Raw genomic sequence first — 20522 nt, 5'->3', positions numbered from 1 at the left:
GCTAGATACTGAACCCCTTAATGGCACCTCATAAATGTTGAGTGTACTAAAATGTAAGTCGCTTCTGTAATATAAACCACATGTGAAAAAGAAAACGTTTCATTTTACGAAAAAACATTGAGTATAAATACTTCATTTTAGATAAACCAGGTAGGATTAATACACAAAGATTTGTTTACTTTGCTGTGAACCATAGATGGCAAACACGTCCAGCACACAAACATTAAAAACTGACAGTATGTTGTAGAACTGTTTGAGGAGGACTCACTAATGACAAGGAATCATTGTGAGGAAGGCCTTGTTTATATGAAAGGGCCAAAAGTCCTTATGGGATGGAAACCACTTAATCTTTGTGTGTCTGCATTTTCTATGTCGGATCATCAGGGCTCAACACTGCTGCCACGCGGAAAAACATTGTCATACTGTGAAGATTTTATTTACTAGCTTGTTAAGATAGCATTTACATGATCATTTTAGAAAGATTCAACAAAGATGCTTTGTACAGTTATTTTCAGGCAACACAAAATTGCAAATAAAGTATGTACAGTAATGAAACATTAGAATAATGTAAATCAAATGTGTAATCAGTGACATATTTCTTTGTCCGGCTACACCAACATGCTGCAGTCATTAGCTGATTTAAACACACACTTAAGACCAGGGGTTTTCACAATGTACAATAAGAGCAAACTTGATATGGGAAATGATGATAATGCAAATATCCTCTGAGTTGTGTAGGCAAACCAATGGATGTAAATCTACAGTGACCATGCTACCGCCAGGCGACCTGTCGGCTCGGTTCCAACATGCTAATTTGGAACCAGACCTCTTTTAAACAAATAAAAAGGACCAAGTGATCTGCCAATGCAGAACATCAGGGAGGATTCTGGAACCGCATTCAAACCTTTTTAACAGTCGAATAATAACACTTGTCAGTGAAGTTACACTCAGGGACTAGAAAAAAAAACACCTTCTCTTCAAATGCACAGCCACAAATACAAAATGTTTTATATACTATATTATTTCCATAAAAATAATGCATTTTAATGTGTAGCATTACTCTGCTGCCATAAGACACAACCTATCGTTTCCTCTGTCATAGTTACAGTTTGTATGTACAAGAAATTAAAATCTTCAGTAAAATAATAGTAATGTTACTGTGAATAAGTCCTGGAGAGATCCCTTTGTTTACATCATCCACAAACTGCTTACAGTACTTTTTTTTTACTAACACTGCCACTTGTACGGACCAGTCATTGTGCTTCTTTTCATACCTACAGTAAATATGAGAACATAAAAGCCAATTTAAAAGTAAACACAATGTCTTAGTTAAAAGAAGGCCAATCTTCAACTAGTACATTTTAAGTCATATATTAATAATTTAACGATGATTCAACATCCCGACCTTTTGACCTGGCTTGTACAGTTAGTCGTAGCTTCCTTTGTCCTGATTGCAGATGAGCCAGCTTCTGTTCATCTTCACTCCCCTGAAGATTTCCTGATGTAATCAAGCTCCATAGACATAAATAAAATACACAAGCAGTAACATCTAAAAAAAAATGGCATGCCATTGGTCCTTTAAATATTATTCAATAAGTAGGCTGGAATGCTTTTAGATTCTTTAATACCTGATATAGAATAAGTGAGGGATAAAAAAAGCTCCTTCCAGACACAATAAATAACTATCCTTCATATAGTGCAGTAATACAGTACTCGCACTAATCCTACAGTAATTGCACAGTAACCACATGCAACAGGCTAAGGAAAAGAGCAGCCCTGCCTATCATCCGACTTTCTTTTTTTTACCTGGCCCCTCAATCCCTACTTCCATCTTTCTGTCTATTCTTTGACTTTCTGCGTCTATCCAGTCTGCTATCTCACATGAATACCATGTGTTCTACTTCACTTGGGGTCCCAACATTGAGCCCTGGGGAACGCCAGCCTAAAATGAGAAAGAGACCCTCTGGAGTCGCAGTCCAAGGCAAAATGGGATGACATCTGTGCTCAGGGTGACAGTCAGCTCAGCTACAGGTAGTTTGGTTAATCAAGTTAATCATGCGAGCTCGGTTATGAGCACAATCGCTGCGGATGTTGTCTTTGTGAGATCTCCCTTCCACTCATGTTGTGAATACTGCGCACCAGCTGTCAAGTCAATGGTGAAGACAGACAGCCATAGTAGTAATACTTCTCTCTGGGGTGTTTTTCCCCGGTACAACAGTACATGATTGGTCCTGAGCTTCAGGCTGTGTCAGTGTCCCTGTGGGTGCTCTCAGGTAACTGACATTACTCATCTGCGTCGTCTTGTTTAGTCTGTACTTTGCTCTGGAGACTCTAGTGGTATCCATGTTGGAATGATCCCTGTTTGATTGGGGCGGTGAAGGGGTCAAAGGTCTTTCCATCACCAGTGTCTTGTGGAGGAAATCCGGTGAGACTCGCCCTCTTTTGCTGCTGTCGTCTCTCATCATATCTTCCTCTTCCACATTCACCCTCTCTCTGGCGAGTTCACTGGACTGATGCTTTTCTTAGAGCTCTCCGTCCGAGGGTGGCAAACACAGCTTGAAAAGCCTGCAGACAAAGTGAAAAATGCAAATGAGACAAACCACCTTGTGTGCGACCACAAATGGTGCACTGTACTGACAGTATGAGCTGAGTCGCCTGCTGGAACTGGTTTCTATACATTACCTTGGAGCAGACGGAGGCATCTGGTCCATTACCTTGAGATTTTTAGCAGAGAGTTCAACTCTCGCCCCCTGGTGGAATAGAGAACAAATGTTATAAGCTCCACATTGCAGGATGTTTAATTGCCCTGAATGGCAACGATACTTATAATGTGAAGAAATACTTGTTTTATTAGACAGGATATATTTTCAAGTAAGTATGTTTTGAATGATTTTACCTCAGGAATTCATCCTGTATTAATATTATGACTGAGTTACTCAGAGCATTTAACTCCAGCTGGTATATTAAATAATATGTTTTACAGTGACAACATGATCATACATAGATATGCCCTCCAGTCTAATGTAACATGAAGTGCTTTACTTTTATGATGCATATAATGCTCAGCTTTTTTACACTGTCAAGGAGGTGTTATTTCAGTTATATTTAGCACTGAGGTGAGGGGTGCTGCTGCACTCGACTATTATATTCAGAAGCGTTTCTAATATGCTGGTGCATACTCTCATGTACATAAACAGGGAGGACAAGAAACCAGAAACTTTTAACTGAGACCTCATTAATAAATATATAATTAAATGTAGACAAATCTGAATATAAAAGACTTCATTAAAAGGTTGAATTTATAGCAGATCTACTGAACATAAGGTGCCCACACCTTAAAGGGATAGTTCACCTCAAAAAGAAAATTACACTGTGATCCGCGTGAGAATGCGGCTCCAGAAGAGGATATTGGACGACATTTAGGCTAAAAATATGGTGTAAATGACGCTGTTTCAAGACGAACTTGATTGTCGGGACTAACAGAGACTTTGATGATGCAGTGTGGAGGCATTTGTTTTTTCTGTTGTCTTTTTACGTTTGAAGATCTTTAACCATTTACTTCTATTGTATTGGATTTGGCTGAAACGCTGTTTACCCCTGAAACTCCAAAAGTGTGTTCAGGGGTAAACAGCGTTTCACCCACCCCTCCATCCGCATAGTGGTCAATAGATAATGAGCGCATTTACATTTTTCGTGGTGAACTATCCCTTTAAGGGACCCCTGCTGGACCCCAGGCTGAGATAATGGGCCCCGTGGTTTACCTGTTTACGCATAATGTCCATGGTCTGCATGATGCAGCGCGGCATGAGGCCATGGTTCCTGGCTAAGATCATTGACTGCTCCAATGTCACACTCAGAGTACATCTGCAAAGAGCAGAGGAGATGAAGATTAGTGCTTGAAACACACAAACACACAAACACACACACTCACATACACATTTCCTGTAAACCTACTCTACTACGACTATCTAAGTTGCTTGAACCTAACCATAACCTAACTTCAAAAACATATCTTCCCCTTAGAATGTAATGGTTTACTTGGGGACACAATTTTTTTCCCGATAAGGAAGCTAAGTCCCTATAATGTGAGTGATACCTGGAGACAAACATACACACACATAAATGGATCTGCTGAATCTAGTGAATCTTAATTCCGACAGTGAGGCACAGCTTCTTTTGAGGGTTCAGATGTGCACGTCCTTTCCTCTGCACCACGTTGATCTTTCTTTTAGCCGGTGATACTACACGAGCAGTGGAATAGTGTTGGTGTGGTGCCAGACTGACCTCTGCATGCCTGTGCCACACATGGTGATGTGGCAGGCTCCCAGGCGGTTACACAGCTCAGACGACACACACAGCACGCTGACACCCGATGGGTGGCCTTGAGCACTCGGGCGCATGTTGATGTACGACTGCATTAGTCGACAGAGGTCGTCCAGTGTGTTGAGGGGTCGCAGCAGCTATAAGGGGAAGGAAGTGAAGGTCAGTGAGGTTCAGGTTAGACTTTTATCAAGAAAATAACAATAGAATATCACATAAGTGTTAATCTTACCAAAACGTTTAGACACTATTGAGATTTAAAATGAGGAGGAAATGTCACTTGTTTTCTATAAATCTCTATCTCTTTTGGCAATTTACCCGAGACGTGACAGAATAATGTGTTGGGAAAATTTTTTAAAATATTGGGATTGTAATCCAGACAAATTCAACAAAAAATGTGAAAAAGTTTGTCTGAGTTAGAAAGAAGTGAAATGATCTCACACACTTCATTTCTCAATACTAGACTCAGTTGAGTAAAAGACTTGCAAATAACAGGAGAACAATACACAAACAACAAAAGTACAGGTTCAACTCCCTGTAGTACTGAGGATCATGTAACAACATTAAAACCAGTCGCCTGTTTAATGTTGTGGCTGATCCGTGTATATTACAACTATTCTCTATACAGTTTTAAGAATTGGAATCTATTGCAGCTACTGTCAGTTTGGGTCACTACCAATTTCTTTCTAATCTAATCATCACTGAGGTCGAGTTTATAATGTTGATGTATTGAGGTTAGTTGGAGTTAATGGGGGGTTGTGGGGGGGGGGGGTCTTGATGAGCTAGTGGATGTTTCCAGTGGAGGGAAACAGGACAACAGTCCCTCTTACTTTGGAAATGCTTGGTTGCCGGTCTCTAACTTCAAGGCCCAGTATCTGTACTTGCATTTATATTCAGTCACAACATTATATACAAATGGACTTATGTTTACAAGAGCATGATATAAACGTATACACATTCCGTGGGCACAGAAGAAACAGCAGATGGAATATTTACATCGGAATAAATTTATATTTACCTGGTCAATCTTCATAGCTGTGGTGTTTGAGTCTGTCGGGAGATTGGACTTCTCCAAATAGAAAGCCCTGTTTGAGACAAGAACACAACTCTTCATCTGGTTCAGGAATCTATACATTTCATCCTCTGCCTCACTTCAGGAGAGAGCTGAGTCACCAAACATCTAGAGTACTGCACTAAACAGAATATGCTTCGGTTACACCAAATATTTGATCAACAACATGAACTCTAATAGACCTTTTTAAACAAAGTCCTATCCATACATTTAATACATTAGTCGAGCATTTTGCAACCATATTAAACAAATTGTCAGTAAAGAATCTTACAAGTAAACAATCTTGTTTTGGAATTAATAATTTGTTGTATAGGCAATGATCCTAGTCTCATTATAGATGTATATATTTCTGAGTCATGCAGGCAAATTAAAGACAAAGTCTCTTCTTGAAGCACAACTCAAGTTTATAATCATCGAGCCAGAAGAAATGAACAGAAACAGAGGACATTTAAAAAAAAAAGTAACTTCCCTTATTGCCTCGTAGACAGGACAATAGAATAAGAAATGAGTCCAGTGTTTCACATTTATTTTCTAGACTGTTGGCGACTCGCCCTATTCCGATTTCACCTGCCAGTTTTATAATGAACCAAGACATTTTTACACTTCTCAAAATAATATTAGAGATTTCTAACTTAGTGTGCGCAGCAGTATGTGCTGTGTGCTCGCCCTCACTCTACCATGCGCTCCCACATGTTGATTGTATGGTCCATAACATTCTTACGTCCATGCAATCATACCTGACAGTTTCAACGCAGTGAATGCAGCTCTTTCTTTTACGCAAGATCTTTCACTCTTTAGTCTGTGAACCCGTCACTTGGAATCAGTGTCCTAAGTGCGGGTATACCCCCCCCCCCCCCCCCCCCACCGACATAGATTGAACTTATTCTGTGTGAAACACTGGAATCTCATTCTCTATTTCACTGAGCGCACACAACAATGAAAGTGTGTCCTAAGAGAAGCATTAACTCTGCCCATCTCTAGGGATAACATACGGGTTTGAATAAAGGAGGAAAAGTTCTCATCTAGAACAATCCTTGACCTTGGAAACTGTTAAATGAAAATCAACACAGTAACCGAAGTGCAGGTTCTACTTATGCAACACCACAGGGTGAACTCTCCCTTTAAGGTGAAACATAATAACAGTGCTGGTGAGTAAACTGCTGGAGGGCTGTGATGCAGTGTAGCACAGCATACCTGAGTCTGCGGTAATAGGCCTTGACTTTCTCGAGTGAGACAGCGTTGGTGCGCTGCTGGAACTCCTCCATGGCGCTGTAGTCCTGCTGGGACACTCCCTCTGGACGCTCCAGTGCTGGGTAAAACAGGCGGGAAGCATTTGGGTCAACACACATTTATATGATCACATTACATTACACGCTCAAATGTTAACCCTCACTTCTGCCACTGTACAAATTCTTTGTTAATGTACTTTTACATGTATCTGTACTTTACTCAAGTATATATTTTTCTGAAAACCTTTTATTTTAAGTCCTGATATTTTAACACAAATATCTGTACTTTTCCCATACCTGGCCTTATTTCAATTCAGAATACTCAAGTCAATACATTTCCTCCTCGACAATTTTTCATGCTCAAAAATGTTTTCTTGCTTTAACCCCCGTTATAAGTACATCTTGCTTCTATTTGAAGCAAGAGTGGTTTAAGTTTATTAGTCGTTTGTACGCCCAATTTGTACTTATTACTTTTATACTTTAAAGTACATTTCAGACCCTGTACTTTTATAATTATACATGAACAAAGGGGTGAATTAGCATTCATACTTTAGCTTGAGTCAAAGTATTTTTAAAATTCTACCTGAGTAAAGAATATGTGTACTTTTGCCAAAATCTTCTTGATTTACACGATTCTTTAATCTGTATGAGAGCATATACTGCTCATATATATGACTGCAAACACACATACACTCACTAACTCACACTTAAAGACCTGCAGTTTCACAAGGTACCAGATAACTTCTCCACAACCTGTAGCCTAGTTTCTTCTCCAGTAGGTGGTGATGTTGATTCATATATCTGCACTACTGAATGTTTTGTTGCACTTTATTTTACACTGAAGTGCTTAAGAACAATATGAGCTCTCTCAATGGGTTCGTTTTGAAACTGAATCATCTATATGGGAAATTAATGGATAATGGCAGACGGGCAGGATGCATAGTGGTATCCACTCCCACTAGCGCCGGCTGTGGCTGATGGAGGATTAGAAGGAGCTTGGAAGCAAAAACAGAATGTAAAGGTGGAGATTTTGTAACGGGCAACAAAACGATTTAATGTAAAACTAAAGCACATAAAGCTATCAGGAACATGCGCACGATTGAGAGGCTTCATGAGGCACCGAGTGTATCTGAATGATTCAATTCTACATAAGTGATTTTGTCTGAAGATAAAATCAATGCATGTGAGATATGTGGCTTCTTTGGAATGTAGAAAAACCCATTCATACTCAGTAATAAATGGAAAAAAATGCTGAAGCTAAGGTACTGTGTATCATAAGGACAACAGCCTACCCTTCTTCATGTGACTATTGCATCACACTCTACCAGCTGAACTACACCCTGCACCTATTCCCCTGCAGTGTTCTCACTTTCTCCAGTTCCTCGTTCCCAGCCAGCTCAGTCTTACCCTTGGTGAAGAGGACCGTGTGGAGCTTGAGGCTGCCGCCGTTCTGCAACCGGCTGGGCAGCTCACTGAAGTGACAGCTGTCCAGGTACAGGGTGACCCTCAGGGCCTGTCGGCTGCCCTCCACCTGGTAACACACCGGTGTGTCTGCAGCACACACACACACAAATACATACACACACAGGCAGTAGTTATTATATTGATTAATCATTTATAATTTTGGCTTTAAGATATTTTGCTACACATGTCTACTGACTGAATGCTAATGAGTTGATTTTTGCAAATCACTTTGCATTTACAAAACTTTGCATTGACATTAGAGAATAACAGTAAATTAATATCAAAGTTTTATAAAGAACAGAAAAAGAAACCTCTGCATTTTCATTTGTCACTCCTTACATCCACTATGAAAGCTAAGTTTCCATCTCCGTTTGTTTGTTACTCAGCTGGATTTACCAAAAACAACTTCACTCTATCAAATTTTTAAGAGTTGTGGGGCATGAACCATTCGATTTTAGTACAGGTCTGGCCGGATCCTGTTTATTGTGTGTGGTTTCATTAGGGGACTGTTGGGCCTCTGCAAACGTATTCACTGAATACCAATCTGGTTGTATTAAGACCTCCAATAAACTATTTGACACTGGATTTCTGTTATAGTTGAGGTTTCCATAAGCCAATAAGGTCAGCACTGCTGCATTGATGAGCATCGTCAAGTGTGTGTAAGTCTTTCTAAAATGACTTCATAAAACTAAAATCACTGCAGTTTGATAACATGTTCCACAACAGAAGGTGGAGAACTGACTATGTCTCCACCATCGTCTTTGGTTTTGTCTTGACACTGAAGGACTGAACACACAATAAAGGAAAAAGTGACACATGTCTATTTAAATGTAACAGTAGTTAACAGTGTACTAGTTAGGAGCAGCTGGGAAATATTATTGCAAAATGTCATTGTCTGACAGATCTTTTATTCTTAAGAAATTCTTATGCAACTGAAAACATTGCGCTGTTTAAAGTATTTGTCATTACTGTGTCATTACTTGTCTTCAGAGCAGTAACCTTTTCCAATCCGACCATCAACACACAAGTAGGAATCATTTATAAGTCTGACGCTGACTTGCGCTGACGCCTCCTATCATTTTGCGACTGCAAGACACGAGCGGTTGTCGGATAATGGAAAAGATGACCTTTACTGAGTGACCTCTAGGGTCAGCGCTCTTTCCTGGAGAAACCATCAAGATGTAATCCTGTGGAATTGACTGTGAGTCTTGAGGCTGAACTCAGACTCTTCAGAGTTACAGACTCTGTGTTGCGTTCTGCCTTACTTTAGCTCCCAGCCTGCAGAAGACGCCATTAACAAATCAATACTGTCGAGTGGACGCTGGCAACCTGAGCTGATTATTCAACTGCGGGAAAGCAGATTGGTTAGAAACTATTCTTCCCTTGAAAGTGAAAGAGTCTGAAGACTGTGTTCACCACTAAATATCTGTCACATGTAATAAATAAAGTACAACATAAATGACCAAGTCAATGTGTTACATGTTTATGCAGCGGTTTGTGTGTTCGTGCACAATGTATGAATGCAAACTCCAAATATTTCCATCTGCCGAGCGTAAAACCTAGAATAGTAAATCCCTGCCTCATCCATAGCTTTGCCCACTCCTCCTATAATGGGAAATGCATGTTATGCTTTTCCTTTGAGCGGCAATCTCTGCTGGCCATATTGAGGCCGTTGAAAAGAGAACTGATTCAGGATGATGTTGTCATTTGTATCTGCAGGCTTTAAGGCTTCTGGCCGCCTGCAGAACCTTTGGTAAATACAGATGCCGAGGTTATTAAAGGCACCAATAGGCCCCGGGTCTTATATACTTTATATACACACGCAGGTCAAGACTCTGACAATGGCCACCTTTGAACAAACCAGGTGCATCCTTAGACTGCGGCAGTACATCTCTGTGTTCTGACCTTGAGTGTTTTGAGGACGGACCCTGTCCAAACCACACATTTTTGCATTTTCATGCTCTGAGAGAACAATTCTCCACTGCAGCACATACATGTCGATTAAGAATATAACATGTAACAATGTATGTGTATTTAATTGTTATGTTTTCTCTGGGTGCTTCGGCCACGTCTTTTAGAACTGAGGTTTAAATGATGCCCTGAACAGCCTGTCAGGAGGAACCATGTTATCTGTAATGAAAGGACAAAGAAACTCCATGCTCTGCCCTTGTGTAAGATGATTTACGGATCCATTATAGTGTTGTTTTAGCTCCCTATTCAGTCACTCCTCACTGACAAGAAAATTAAATCTGCAATGGCAAAATGACAATTTCGCCCTCAATAGCTACCATAGATCCATATAATGGAACAGTATTCAGAGTTGGTGAAACCATACAGCTGCTGATTAGCAGCCGTCTGGTTTGAAAGGGCAAAGTCAGTCTTTGTTGGTGGAGTCTCTTACTTGCGACTAGACACTCGTCCTCCAGTTGCCTGAAGAACACAGTGACTTTGTCCAAGTCCAACAGGGCCGCCTTGGTATCTTCCAGCATGGTCCGTTCCTCTTTCTGTCAGAGGAGAGAAAAAAACGTTAAGGTCACGCCAGGTGGGTTTTGATAGTTGTGACAACAATGAAATCCATAAATAACCCAGGGTATTTGATTTAGTGACACATTACCAGCGTGGATACAACAGGAAATGCACACCATGATTAAGTTTGTTAAATTTTTGCTAAATCAGGGACCATACAGGGGCGCACAATTTACACTGAGGGGCCAATTTTATGTCCAACATCCAAGCAAAATTCCAGATTTATGTGCACATTCAAATTTAAGTCAGTCCTTGTTTACTGTTAGCTCTGAAGCTTTGATTCAAAACCACACATGATTGAGTATATTTTGAAAAATGTTCCTTTTTCAAGCACACTGAGTTCTTCAAAAGAGTTAAAAATCGTACTCATCTTCATAATTAATGTTAGTATTGTTAGTAAGCGACCGGACAAGGGCCCTACAGGGGCCAATCAGATTTCAGTTTGGGTCAGTGCCCCCCTGGCCTGGCACCTGGATCCACCCTTGGGTGAGATCTCATCAACTTGTATCACATATTAAAAGCCCTCTGTCCTCACCAGGTGCGGTGCTAGCGAGGACTGGAAGTGCAGCAGAACACCGATGACGGATATTTGCTCCAGCCACTTGCGGCTGGTCTCTTTGCCGTCTTCCTGGTACTCGCCAGCGTTGTTGAAGCGCGACCGGAGCGCCGCCAGCAGCTGCTCGGCCAGCGTGCACAGGGCGCCCGTCACCGCCTGGCAGAAGATCACATCCCGGCGCAGCTGCAGAGACGTATCTGGTGGGGGAGGTTGGACAGTGCATTGGAGCAGGTACATAGAAAGTGGATATGGCGTGTATGGAGAAAAGAGGGGAGTCGGGAAGACAGGCAAAGGAGAACAAGGTGAGAAGGTCAGTGGGCAGGAGAGGGTAAAGCACTCTAACCGTCCTCGTTTTATCATGTCTTGGACTTGGTCCTATACAAATACTTAATTCCATTAGCCTGACAGCCCCTGAGAGCATGTGTCCCATTAACTATCACCATATGCCACCGTGCAAAGTTCAAAGTGATCGGAGCATCATGTGCCTCGACACAAAATCTTTTCTGTGGAAACACATTGAACAACTGGCCTCAACCTGGAAATGATCCCTCTCTGACTTTTTAAAATTATTAAATTATACTGGAAACTAAGTAAATTTAAACATCTGCTACATGTTTGGCAATGAAGTAGATGTGAAGAATCGAAAAAATACATGACATGGGGCTATTATATCCACTATTTCCCCCTATTAATGTAAAAAGTGGATATGCGTATTTTAAAAGAAATAGAGATAATACAAGTACAGCCTGATTAAAGGATCTATATTTCCACATAAACATAATCATGATTTTAAATAAATCATTTGCAAATGAATCATCTTTAGAAGATTTTTTTAGGACCTACAGATGTCCTGAGGTAGAAGTGGCTCTAATTTCATATGATGGATGATCTCATTTGCAAATTGCTCTAAACGGCAATCATTTAAAATACTCCACTTATGGGACCTATTCTGCTCGAGGTCTGCTGAAAGATTGCACAGCCTGTCTTCACTTCTCTTCTGGTCATTTAATGGAAGATTATAGCCGGTCTCTATCTAGTCTGATTATCGGCCACTTCTGTGCTCTAAATATGAATATGAACTGGTTCCTTTCTAACACTGACATGTCACTCTACCTGTGCACTTGAGCAGAGCCAGGAGAAGCTGGTTCTTTCCATCTGTAGGGGCAGAAGGAAAACAAGGTGGAATGACTGAAACTGTATACGTCCACATGGCTGGAGAGTGTATATGGGCTGCGTGAATGTGTGTGTGTGTGTGTGTGTGTGTGTGTCTGTGTGTGTGTGGGTTTTCAACTAACCGTCCACGAATCTCTGCAGGCTCTCCACCAGGGTTTTGATAGAGCTGGGTAGGTTCCAAGGGTCTTCTTGAATATTCTTTTGGATAACGTAACGACAACGAACTGTCCAGTCCTCGGTCTGGCGAAACTCTGTTTACATAAAAACCAGGAAATGTGTGACGGTGCGCTTCTGTGTGTAACAGAAACAAGGCGACACAAACCAACACACGGATGCACACACACATAGTATAAGCATGTGCACACAGACATAAACCAAATATGTACCTGGTTGGCTGTGGTCAGAATAAAAGTGCTTGGTCTCCTCACAGGCCTTGGTCATGGCAGATCCTTTCAGAAGGCTGTTGATGGAGTCAACCTTTGTGCGGAAATAAAAGTGCACACACATACACAAATTGTCAGGTAATCAATCAGACTTTGTTCATACCTCATTCTCAACACACAACATCTTCTTTTCTTCTCCCTGCTACCTCATTTCTTTCTGTGTCATTCAAACATACACACATGCTCACACACACTTACAACTCTGCAATAACTTTTAACTTTTAATCTGGGTCTTTCAGCATTAACGACAACAAGGCTTGAGTGTGTTTGCAAGCCCCATGAGCTGGTCTTTCCATGTGGAAAAAAGTATAGCAGTCAAAGAGGGTGTACCCCACGTGGAGTCAAACAACATCAAATGTTGGTGAGAGGAGAAAAAAAGAGAGGTATGGATGTCTTTAACTGAATCCACCTATCAGTTAAAGTCAATGTGTGTGCGTATGTGTGTGTGTGTGTGTGTGTGTGTGAGAGAGAAAGAGAGAGGAGAAAGAGGGAAAGGTGGGGGAAAGAACAGAAAGAAAGGAAGTCAAGTGAAAGATGAGAGAGAGAGAAAAGCAGGATCCTGACCAGAGGACAGACGGAGCTCCAAGAGGTAACTCGGCCCAGATGTTGACTGATTACTATCACAATCATCTGTTCCAAATGGTTTGGCAGAGGGGGGTGGTTAAAGCTGACGTGTGTGTGCGTGTGTGTGCGTGTGTGTGCGTGTGTGTGTGTGTGTGTTCTTTTTTCCTTGTCTTACTTGTCTTGGCTGTATTTTAAACTGCAGTTTAGTTGGTCCACATTGAAAGATTTTGTATCAAACTTATTTGTCTAGGGTTAAAGGTAGGGTTGGTAATTTGTTTCATGACCGGAGTCTTCAGCAGGAGAGACACACACCTCTGAAGCAGAGATGAGAGTCAGACATAAGTGAACAAGTCACAGAAAACTTATAATTTGCATTTTTTCACAGTGCTCTTAATAACTTTTCCAGGATTAGCAACCCTAGCTTTAAGGTTTTGTTAAAGGAATTAGCGTGGCTAAAACACGCAATGGCACCTTGCCTGCACAAATTCAGCTTACCTGGTTGAAAAGGTGCTCCAGGCAGCCATGCAACTTGTCCTGTTTGTCCGAGGGAATCCTCATGTCACATGGCAGCTCGTCCCCTGGCAGCCGATAAAACACCAAACAAATGGACAGGGAGGAATCAGACTTTAGAACACTGGTGCTCCCTTCTAATTGGCCATCTGCACGTTTTGAACAATCTCTATCCATCTTCTGATGTAAATTCTGATGCTCTGAATTACAGGCTGTTGATTAAAACAAGGTGATGATAAACACATAATGAGCTATGCGGCTGTGGCGTCTATGAAATGTTGGATCTAAAATATCTGACCACAGTCTCCTCATATCATATCAACAGCGTTGCCATGATATATGATCATCACCACACAGTAAAGAGCAATAACAAGTTGGAAACTACTGATCTATATCAATGCACACATGCATTATTAATTGTCTTTGTTTGACACACAGGAATTGTATATCTGCCTCAGCCTAGCTTATGTTGTTCTTGAACTCACTTTTTCTCATGCACAGGTTCTTAACTGATCATTGTTTCATTTGGAGTGAAATGTAAAAAGCCAAAAGCAACAGAATATGTGTAGTTGACTAAATACTCCAGTACTGCAGATATCACAGTGAGCCATGAACATCAAAGATGGCCATAAAAAACAGAGTTTCCTCTCATGCCATCCGTTCATTGATTACCTGATCCCATCTCATCGCTCCCCAGGTACGAGCTGTTACTCCGCACACTGGTGTAGGACAGGACCGAGTCTCTGTTGCTGTTGCATTCACTGCAATAACGCACAAAACATAGAAACACAAACATTAGAAATGTGTTATACGTGGAGAAAAGGGGTTCATTCCAATGTTAAACCACAGAGGGGATATGTGTGTGTGTCTTGTAATTATGCTGCCAAATAATCCCTCTGATGTAAAGGCCTTTTCTGATTTACAGTGCGTGAGACCGAAGGTAATTAAATGTTTCTCACAGTAACAACAAGCCCCTGGGTTACACAAAGACGCATTCACTCAACTGGGGCTGTATTAAGACTCCAAAACATTTGCCTGATAATAAATACAGTACATACATTAGAATCAAACTGTGGAGTTGAGCTCAGCTCTTTCATAAACGCATACTCTTTTCAGTGCTGTCTGTGTGTTATGGCTCAGTTATCAGTATACGTCTTCATGCTGGTGCGTGAGAATTTTAAGTCTTAAGTCTGCCATTTATCTGTAATACGTGAATCGACATGATTACCGGGCGCATGCGAGAGATTTAAGGGCTCAAAATTATACATTGCTTCAAGTGAGTGCGCTGGCGATCCCCTCAGAGGAGCGCTGAGTGATTCACAGGTTGATTTGCATGACTAATGGCTTAGGGGCGACTACAAGCTACAAAATAACATCGGCTTTGTCTGACTGTACCGTTATCCGGCCTGGCTGGATACAAAAGTGGGGAGTGTCTGAGGTGGGTATCGACCTGCCGGGTCGTTCTGTGGGGCCTAATGTGTGTGAATATGTGTCTGTGTTGCAAGGGAAGGAGACTGGCTACATCAGAGCTGCTGCAATAACAGGGAGAGAGTTAGAATAATGATATTTTAGTAGTCTGGTATGAATTCTCTGCTGGCTTTCACTCCCTCACACCCATAAAGACACACCATAATAAACTAATATATGTGAGTGTGCTGGTAAATGTTCTTGTCTTTGTCCTCTTTACCTCAATCAACTTCATCTTATGATATTTCAGTCCTCTCATTGCTTCCCTCTTCATTTGTTTCCAAATATACACACAATCCCCACACAATGTCCCTGTATTGTTCCCCTTCTGGCTGCTTCTGCATGGAGGGTTGTGTTTTCCAGCTGAATGCTTAGACATACACACTCGGTCTATCATGCACAGAGACACACAAGAGGTGATATCCAAATTTAGCTTCACACACCTCCTGCCAAATGTGTGAGCACCACTGTGACAATTATCCTGCTTGTAATAGTAGCAGATCTGGCCTAAACCTAAAATAAATGTGCCCACACACACAATTGCAAAAATACATTTGCATTAAGATATCCATTGGGTGATGTATTCACAGCTCGAGATACAGGTGAGAATGCATTCACAGACACATGGAGAACACATTGCCATGCAAGTGAACAGATCATTAACGGCTGCCTCTGAGGCTGCTTCTTTAATTGTAGATTGTAGCCATGTCTCATTTGCATACCGTCTATTTCTATATGGAGTGGCCATACGGGGACCAATGTTAATACTACACTCGAGCGTTGGTGTGTGTTAATTGTCCAACAATGCAATTCATAGGAAGTCAACTTTTTCTGCCCGAGTAAGACAAGAAAATCTGCATCTTGGATTGATTTTAAAGGATTTCTTCTCTGAGCAAATAGCAGTAGTGTACAGGTGTCTTTAGCACGTTAGGCAGGGACAAAAGATCAGGTACTAACACTTTCTGATGCTGCAAGTGAATTGAAATGACTTCTGAATCTGGATCTGGACACACTCTAGATATGAATGGACACCAGTCAAAAGGTCTTAACAGCAACACACTTGAACGCTAATGATTCATGACAGACACAGAGTGCCAGACCTGGAACAGACGCTCACACACAGTCGGAGTGTGTGTGTAGAAGAAGCCAGTTTCTCCTTGTCCTTGTTCTCACATTATGTTCCTCACAAGCTGTGCACGGCCCGTGACCTCCAACTGTTTAACTCTGCTGTGGTCTGTCACCACCTCAAGCTTTAATGTCTATCCTCTCAGCAGAACTCAAAAAAAAAAGAGATACGCCCCCTACCTCTACAAGACAGTAGCACTTTTATTCAAATCCAAAATATTACAAGTTGGACGATTCATCTACATACATACACGCCTTGCACTGCTACCTTCAAGAGTGTTTTTTTTTTTTTTCCACCGGTCTTCTAAACCCTAAGTAAACACCTCACTATGTGTGTGTGTGTGTGTTTCTGTGTTTACCACACACACACACACAACAGCCTACATTTTCCTTTACATTTTAATGTGATGAGGTAGTTGCATTTCACATGCCGTGGCCGGGCTGTAATGACAGAGTGGGTGAGGAGGCCGCGCCCCAAACATTTGGCTGTATTATACACCAGCCCACCGCACCAACAACCAATAACTACATCTTAGTGGGTGGTGGAGGGTGGGGCTCAGTGGAGCACTGCCCAATGAACTGCACAAACACACACACACATACACACACGCACACACACGCACACAAACACAGAAACATCTGAATGAACTCGCAACAAGCAAATGACACAACTAGATCTGACCAAAACATTTTGAAGTCATTTTTAGCTCTCCATCTTGGTTAAAATGCCAACATCTGGAATGAGTTGCTCCCTCCAATGGGGGGAAATGAGCAGCATTACAGGGGTTATGTTTTATGGAGTCCTGTTAGAAATGTAGGTGTAAAACGGTGGTGTCTCATTTCTTCTTCGCTATATCTGGTATATATTAGGTTTTTTCACAACGATCATAACAGCAATTAATAGTGATTTATATCTAGCAGCTTTTTGAGAAATAAAGACAGAACATTTTATTCTGTAATTTTAAATTCTACTGGATTTAGAAAGATCATTCTTTTTTATGCTAGTAAGGTTCCAGTTGGAAACCATGGTAACATTTTAAACTCGAGCAAGTTTATGGAATCTTGGAGTCGTTTTCAGATATGTATTCTGGCGAATGTCGACCAATTAGGTTTGGACACAGCAGGGTCGCTGCAGCAGGTAGAGGTGGAAGGTAATTAATTAATTCCGTTGCAGAAATCACATGCTTTTGTTTACGGCACATCCACACCGGCGTCACGACATTATTGACGAAATCTCTCTTGACATCTTCATCTGTGCCTACCTCATTTATCATCCTCATATATTTGAATTTATAATTTTGATCTCCTGCTGTGATCTCACATGGGTTCATTCGGACATTAAACACAGTATTTACTAGGGGGCTGGAAGGAGAAACTCTGCAGAAAGTCCCGAGCCTCTCACTCCAATATTTGTGCTCTAACATAAAGCCCCTCCAGAGAATGACAGAAGGGTGTTGCAGTGAAGGTCTGAAAGCAACTTTAGTGACCCAGTCTTTAAACCAGTTACCTGTAGGAGTCCCTGTAGCTCATCGTGTCGTGACCCGAGTCCTCCTGGTCCTCCTCGTTCACCTTGAAGCAAACTCTTTTAATGCCTCCTTGCTCCACTCTCTCCTGGTCACAGCCGTCCTCGCAGGGGGCCAGAGTTGGCTGAGAAGGTTCGTAGACCGGAGGTTCCCCACCTTCCCCTTGGAGCTGTGTGGGCTCGGTGATGGATGACAAGAGGCTAAAGAGGAAAAGGATAGCATCCTGAGCATCAACACCGTATAATTCTTACTTTTAAATACAGTAATCCCGCCTTCACTATCCAACACACACATCTTCACACCCCTTCCCTCTGCACAGACACACAATATGCGTCTTTTTTCCTTGATGATCTGGGGCCTCACTCCCTGTTCCTGTACTGGCCCGGCCCATAAATATTTTGAGCCTGAAGAATGTTCCTTTTGTAAATCCTGAGCTTTAAATAAGGAAAAGGGCAGACAGACAAAGAGAGGCTGAAGAACAGCCTCGGGAGGGCCGATGCAGGGATAACAGCTCATAGCTATTTATGCAAAGATCTCAAAATGTCACTTTGAAGGCTATGAAAATCATCAACTTGCATATAAAACACCATTCGCCTGCCAATATTTGATAATATCACCAGCTGCTGAGGCTTAGAATACTTTCTAAATGGAGTAAACGCTTTTCTTTTTAATAGAAAGATGACACCTGTCAACAGGGTTAGGGATGAGAGGGTAATATGGAATCAGATCAAAGAAACAATAATATATCCATATTAATATTAAAATTGATTTATGCTTTTCTATTGTACATGATCAATGTACTTATAGTTTTGGTGACACTTACACATCGATCTGAGCGACATACTGCTTCATTTCCCGCACAGCAACATCCAGGCGGCTGTACAAGTGAATGTAGGCGTCCTGGGTCTCTGTGTCCTCGTGTTTGAGCAGGAAGCTCAGACCACCTTCGCCTTGGCCACTCCGTCGCCTGTCCGTCAACCCCTCATCTCCGTCAGCGGCCACGTCCTTGTTGCCATCCACCTCATCCCCTTCTAGGCCGGAACAGTTCCAGCAGGGAGCTCCCATGCTGGTCACACAATGCTGGGTGTGGGACATAGGGTTCAGTAGTGCTACAGGAAAGGAAAGAAAAGAAAAGGAAAGGAAATAAAGGACAGGAAAGGAGAATAGAAGTGAGAGAAGAGGAAAGGAGACAGGAGAAACAACGTATTAGTAGCGGCTGAGTTAAAAAAAAAAAATCACTCTATGACAATACATTTAGCCCAGATGTCCAAAACCTATGAAGTAACACTCTTGTCTGTTCTCCATTTGAACTTAATGGAAAACAACGTCTTAAAGGGCACTTGCGAGTGTGACTGATACGCACAGCAAGAGCAGGATTAGAAAAAACTCTTTACGTGGGTTGAATGCCAAACTTAGATATAATAACCGCATATGTATCAAAACTGCTGACGGATTATATTCTTCCTTTCAGTATATGCTATTAGTGCAGAACACAGTGAGCAGAAAGCCCTTAAGACATTTTATATACATTCCAGACATTCGTTTAATGCCCAGAGTTATAACGCACGAATCTTTCACCTCAGGTAACACACCTCACCATTTTATTCAGTTTCTAATTGCAGCACTAAAGGCTGGCTACACACTCGCTGGAGAAACCATCATCCCTGTGGCTGTCTGCAGAACACATAATGAAAAACACCAGAGCTGAAGTGAACATCTCCCCAGTGCAACTGCGAGGCAGATGTGTCACTGGCAGCTGGTGCAGAGAGGAAAGATGAGGACGAGGCAAACTGGAACAATGTAAGCAATGCTAAATGTCTGCTGTCTAGACAGCTGTATTGCATTTTCATCTTTGCAGAGAGTAGCAGGAGTTCAGTGTTTAAGCCTTGAGACTCTTCGTTAATATCCAGCCGCATCATAATAAAGTCATGTAGATGCGAGACGGGCCTCTACTTTTTGTATCCACGGATTAAAGGTCTATCTTGTACTTTCCTCTCTCTCTCTTGAAACGATTCCATGGTGAATTTACATTCCCCTTCCACTCAATCCCTTCCCCTCGCTTTCTTCTCTCCCCTTTGACCTCAGCAGCAGCAGCAGCAGTAGCTAGTGAATGGCTCACATTCCTACGCTGCCTCCAGGCGCCGTCTTTGCTGACATCATTCATTCACTTTTCATGTCAATAGTATGGCCTGGAGCTAATGGAGACTTAATGGTAGACCACTCATCTAATTTACCATGAGAATGCATTTTTTTTTTTAGACCTTACGGCTGCTGCGTGAGTTGGGGGCTGGTGTTCCCATCCCGGTGCTACAGCATTTAAAATGGTCATAGAGGGTAATTAGTCAAAATGATCACTGAGCCCATGTTAGGTAGGTTACGCTGTATTATCATGAAGAGGTTGGATCTCAGTGAAGCTTGGATGTGGCAGTGGATATGTGACTGAGATTGAGCTAGTGTTTAAATCTTCCTGGAGAGAGTTGTGTGTAAAGCTGTTTTCAGACATGAACTCCAGAGGATGTGCGCACAATTGAGGCTGGACATTTAGCAGTT

General features: G+C 41.7%; 1 protein-coding gene across 1 annotated transcript in view; it reads right to left on the bottom strand.

Moving 5' to 3' along the window:
• Positions 1-410: 410 nt before the first annotated feature.
• prex1 (phosphatidylinositol-3,4,5-trisphosphate-dependent Rac exchange factor 1) overlaps positions 411-20522 on the bottom strand; it is an 84166-nt gene continuing 64054 nt past the window's right edge. Inside the window, exons 25-40 of the mRNA XM_053424347.1 lie at positions 18796-19081; positions 17957-18172; positions 14530-14618; positions 13843-13925; positions 12727-12817; positions 12463-12591; positions 12281-12322; positions 11147-11364; positions 10487-10589; positions 8029-8172; positions 6587-6701; positions 5339-5405; positions 4285-4460; positions 3762-3864; positions 2683-2750; positions 411-2565 (exon numbers count right to left, since the gene is read on the bottom strand). Of these exons, the coding sequence (XP_053280322.1) occupies positions 2523-2565; positions 2683-2750; positions 3762-3864; positions 4285-4460; positions 5339-5405; positions 6587-6701; positions 8029-8172; positions 10487-10589; positions 11147-11364; positions 12281-12322; positions 12463-12591; positions 12727-12817; positions 13843-13925; positions 14530-14618; positions 17957-18172; positions 18796-19081 (1973 nt within the window). The 3' untranslated portion in view covers positions 411-2522. The remainder of the gene's footprint in view (positions 2566-2682; positions 2751-3761; positions 3865-4284; positions 4461-5338; positions 5406-6586; positions 6702-8028; positions 8173-10486; positions 10590-11146; positions 11365-12280; positions 12323-12462; positions 12592-12726; positions 12818-13842; positions 13926-14529; positions 14619-17956; positions 18173-18795; positions 19082-20522) is intronic.

Source organism: Pleuronectes platessa, chromosome 6, assembly GCF_947347685.1.
Source record: "Pleuronectes platessa chromosome 6, fPlePla1.1, whole genome shotgun sequence".
Lineage (NCBI taxonomy): Eukaryota > Metazoa > Chordata > Actinopteri > Pleuronectiformes > Pleuronectidae > Pleuronectes > Pleuronectes platessa.
The sequence above is the reverse complement of the archived record's forward strand: the minus strand, read 5'-3'. Positions and strand labels throughout refer to the sequence as shown.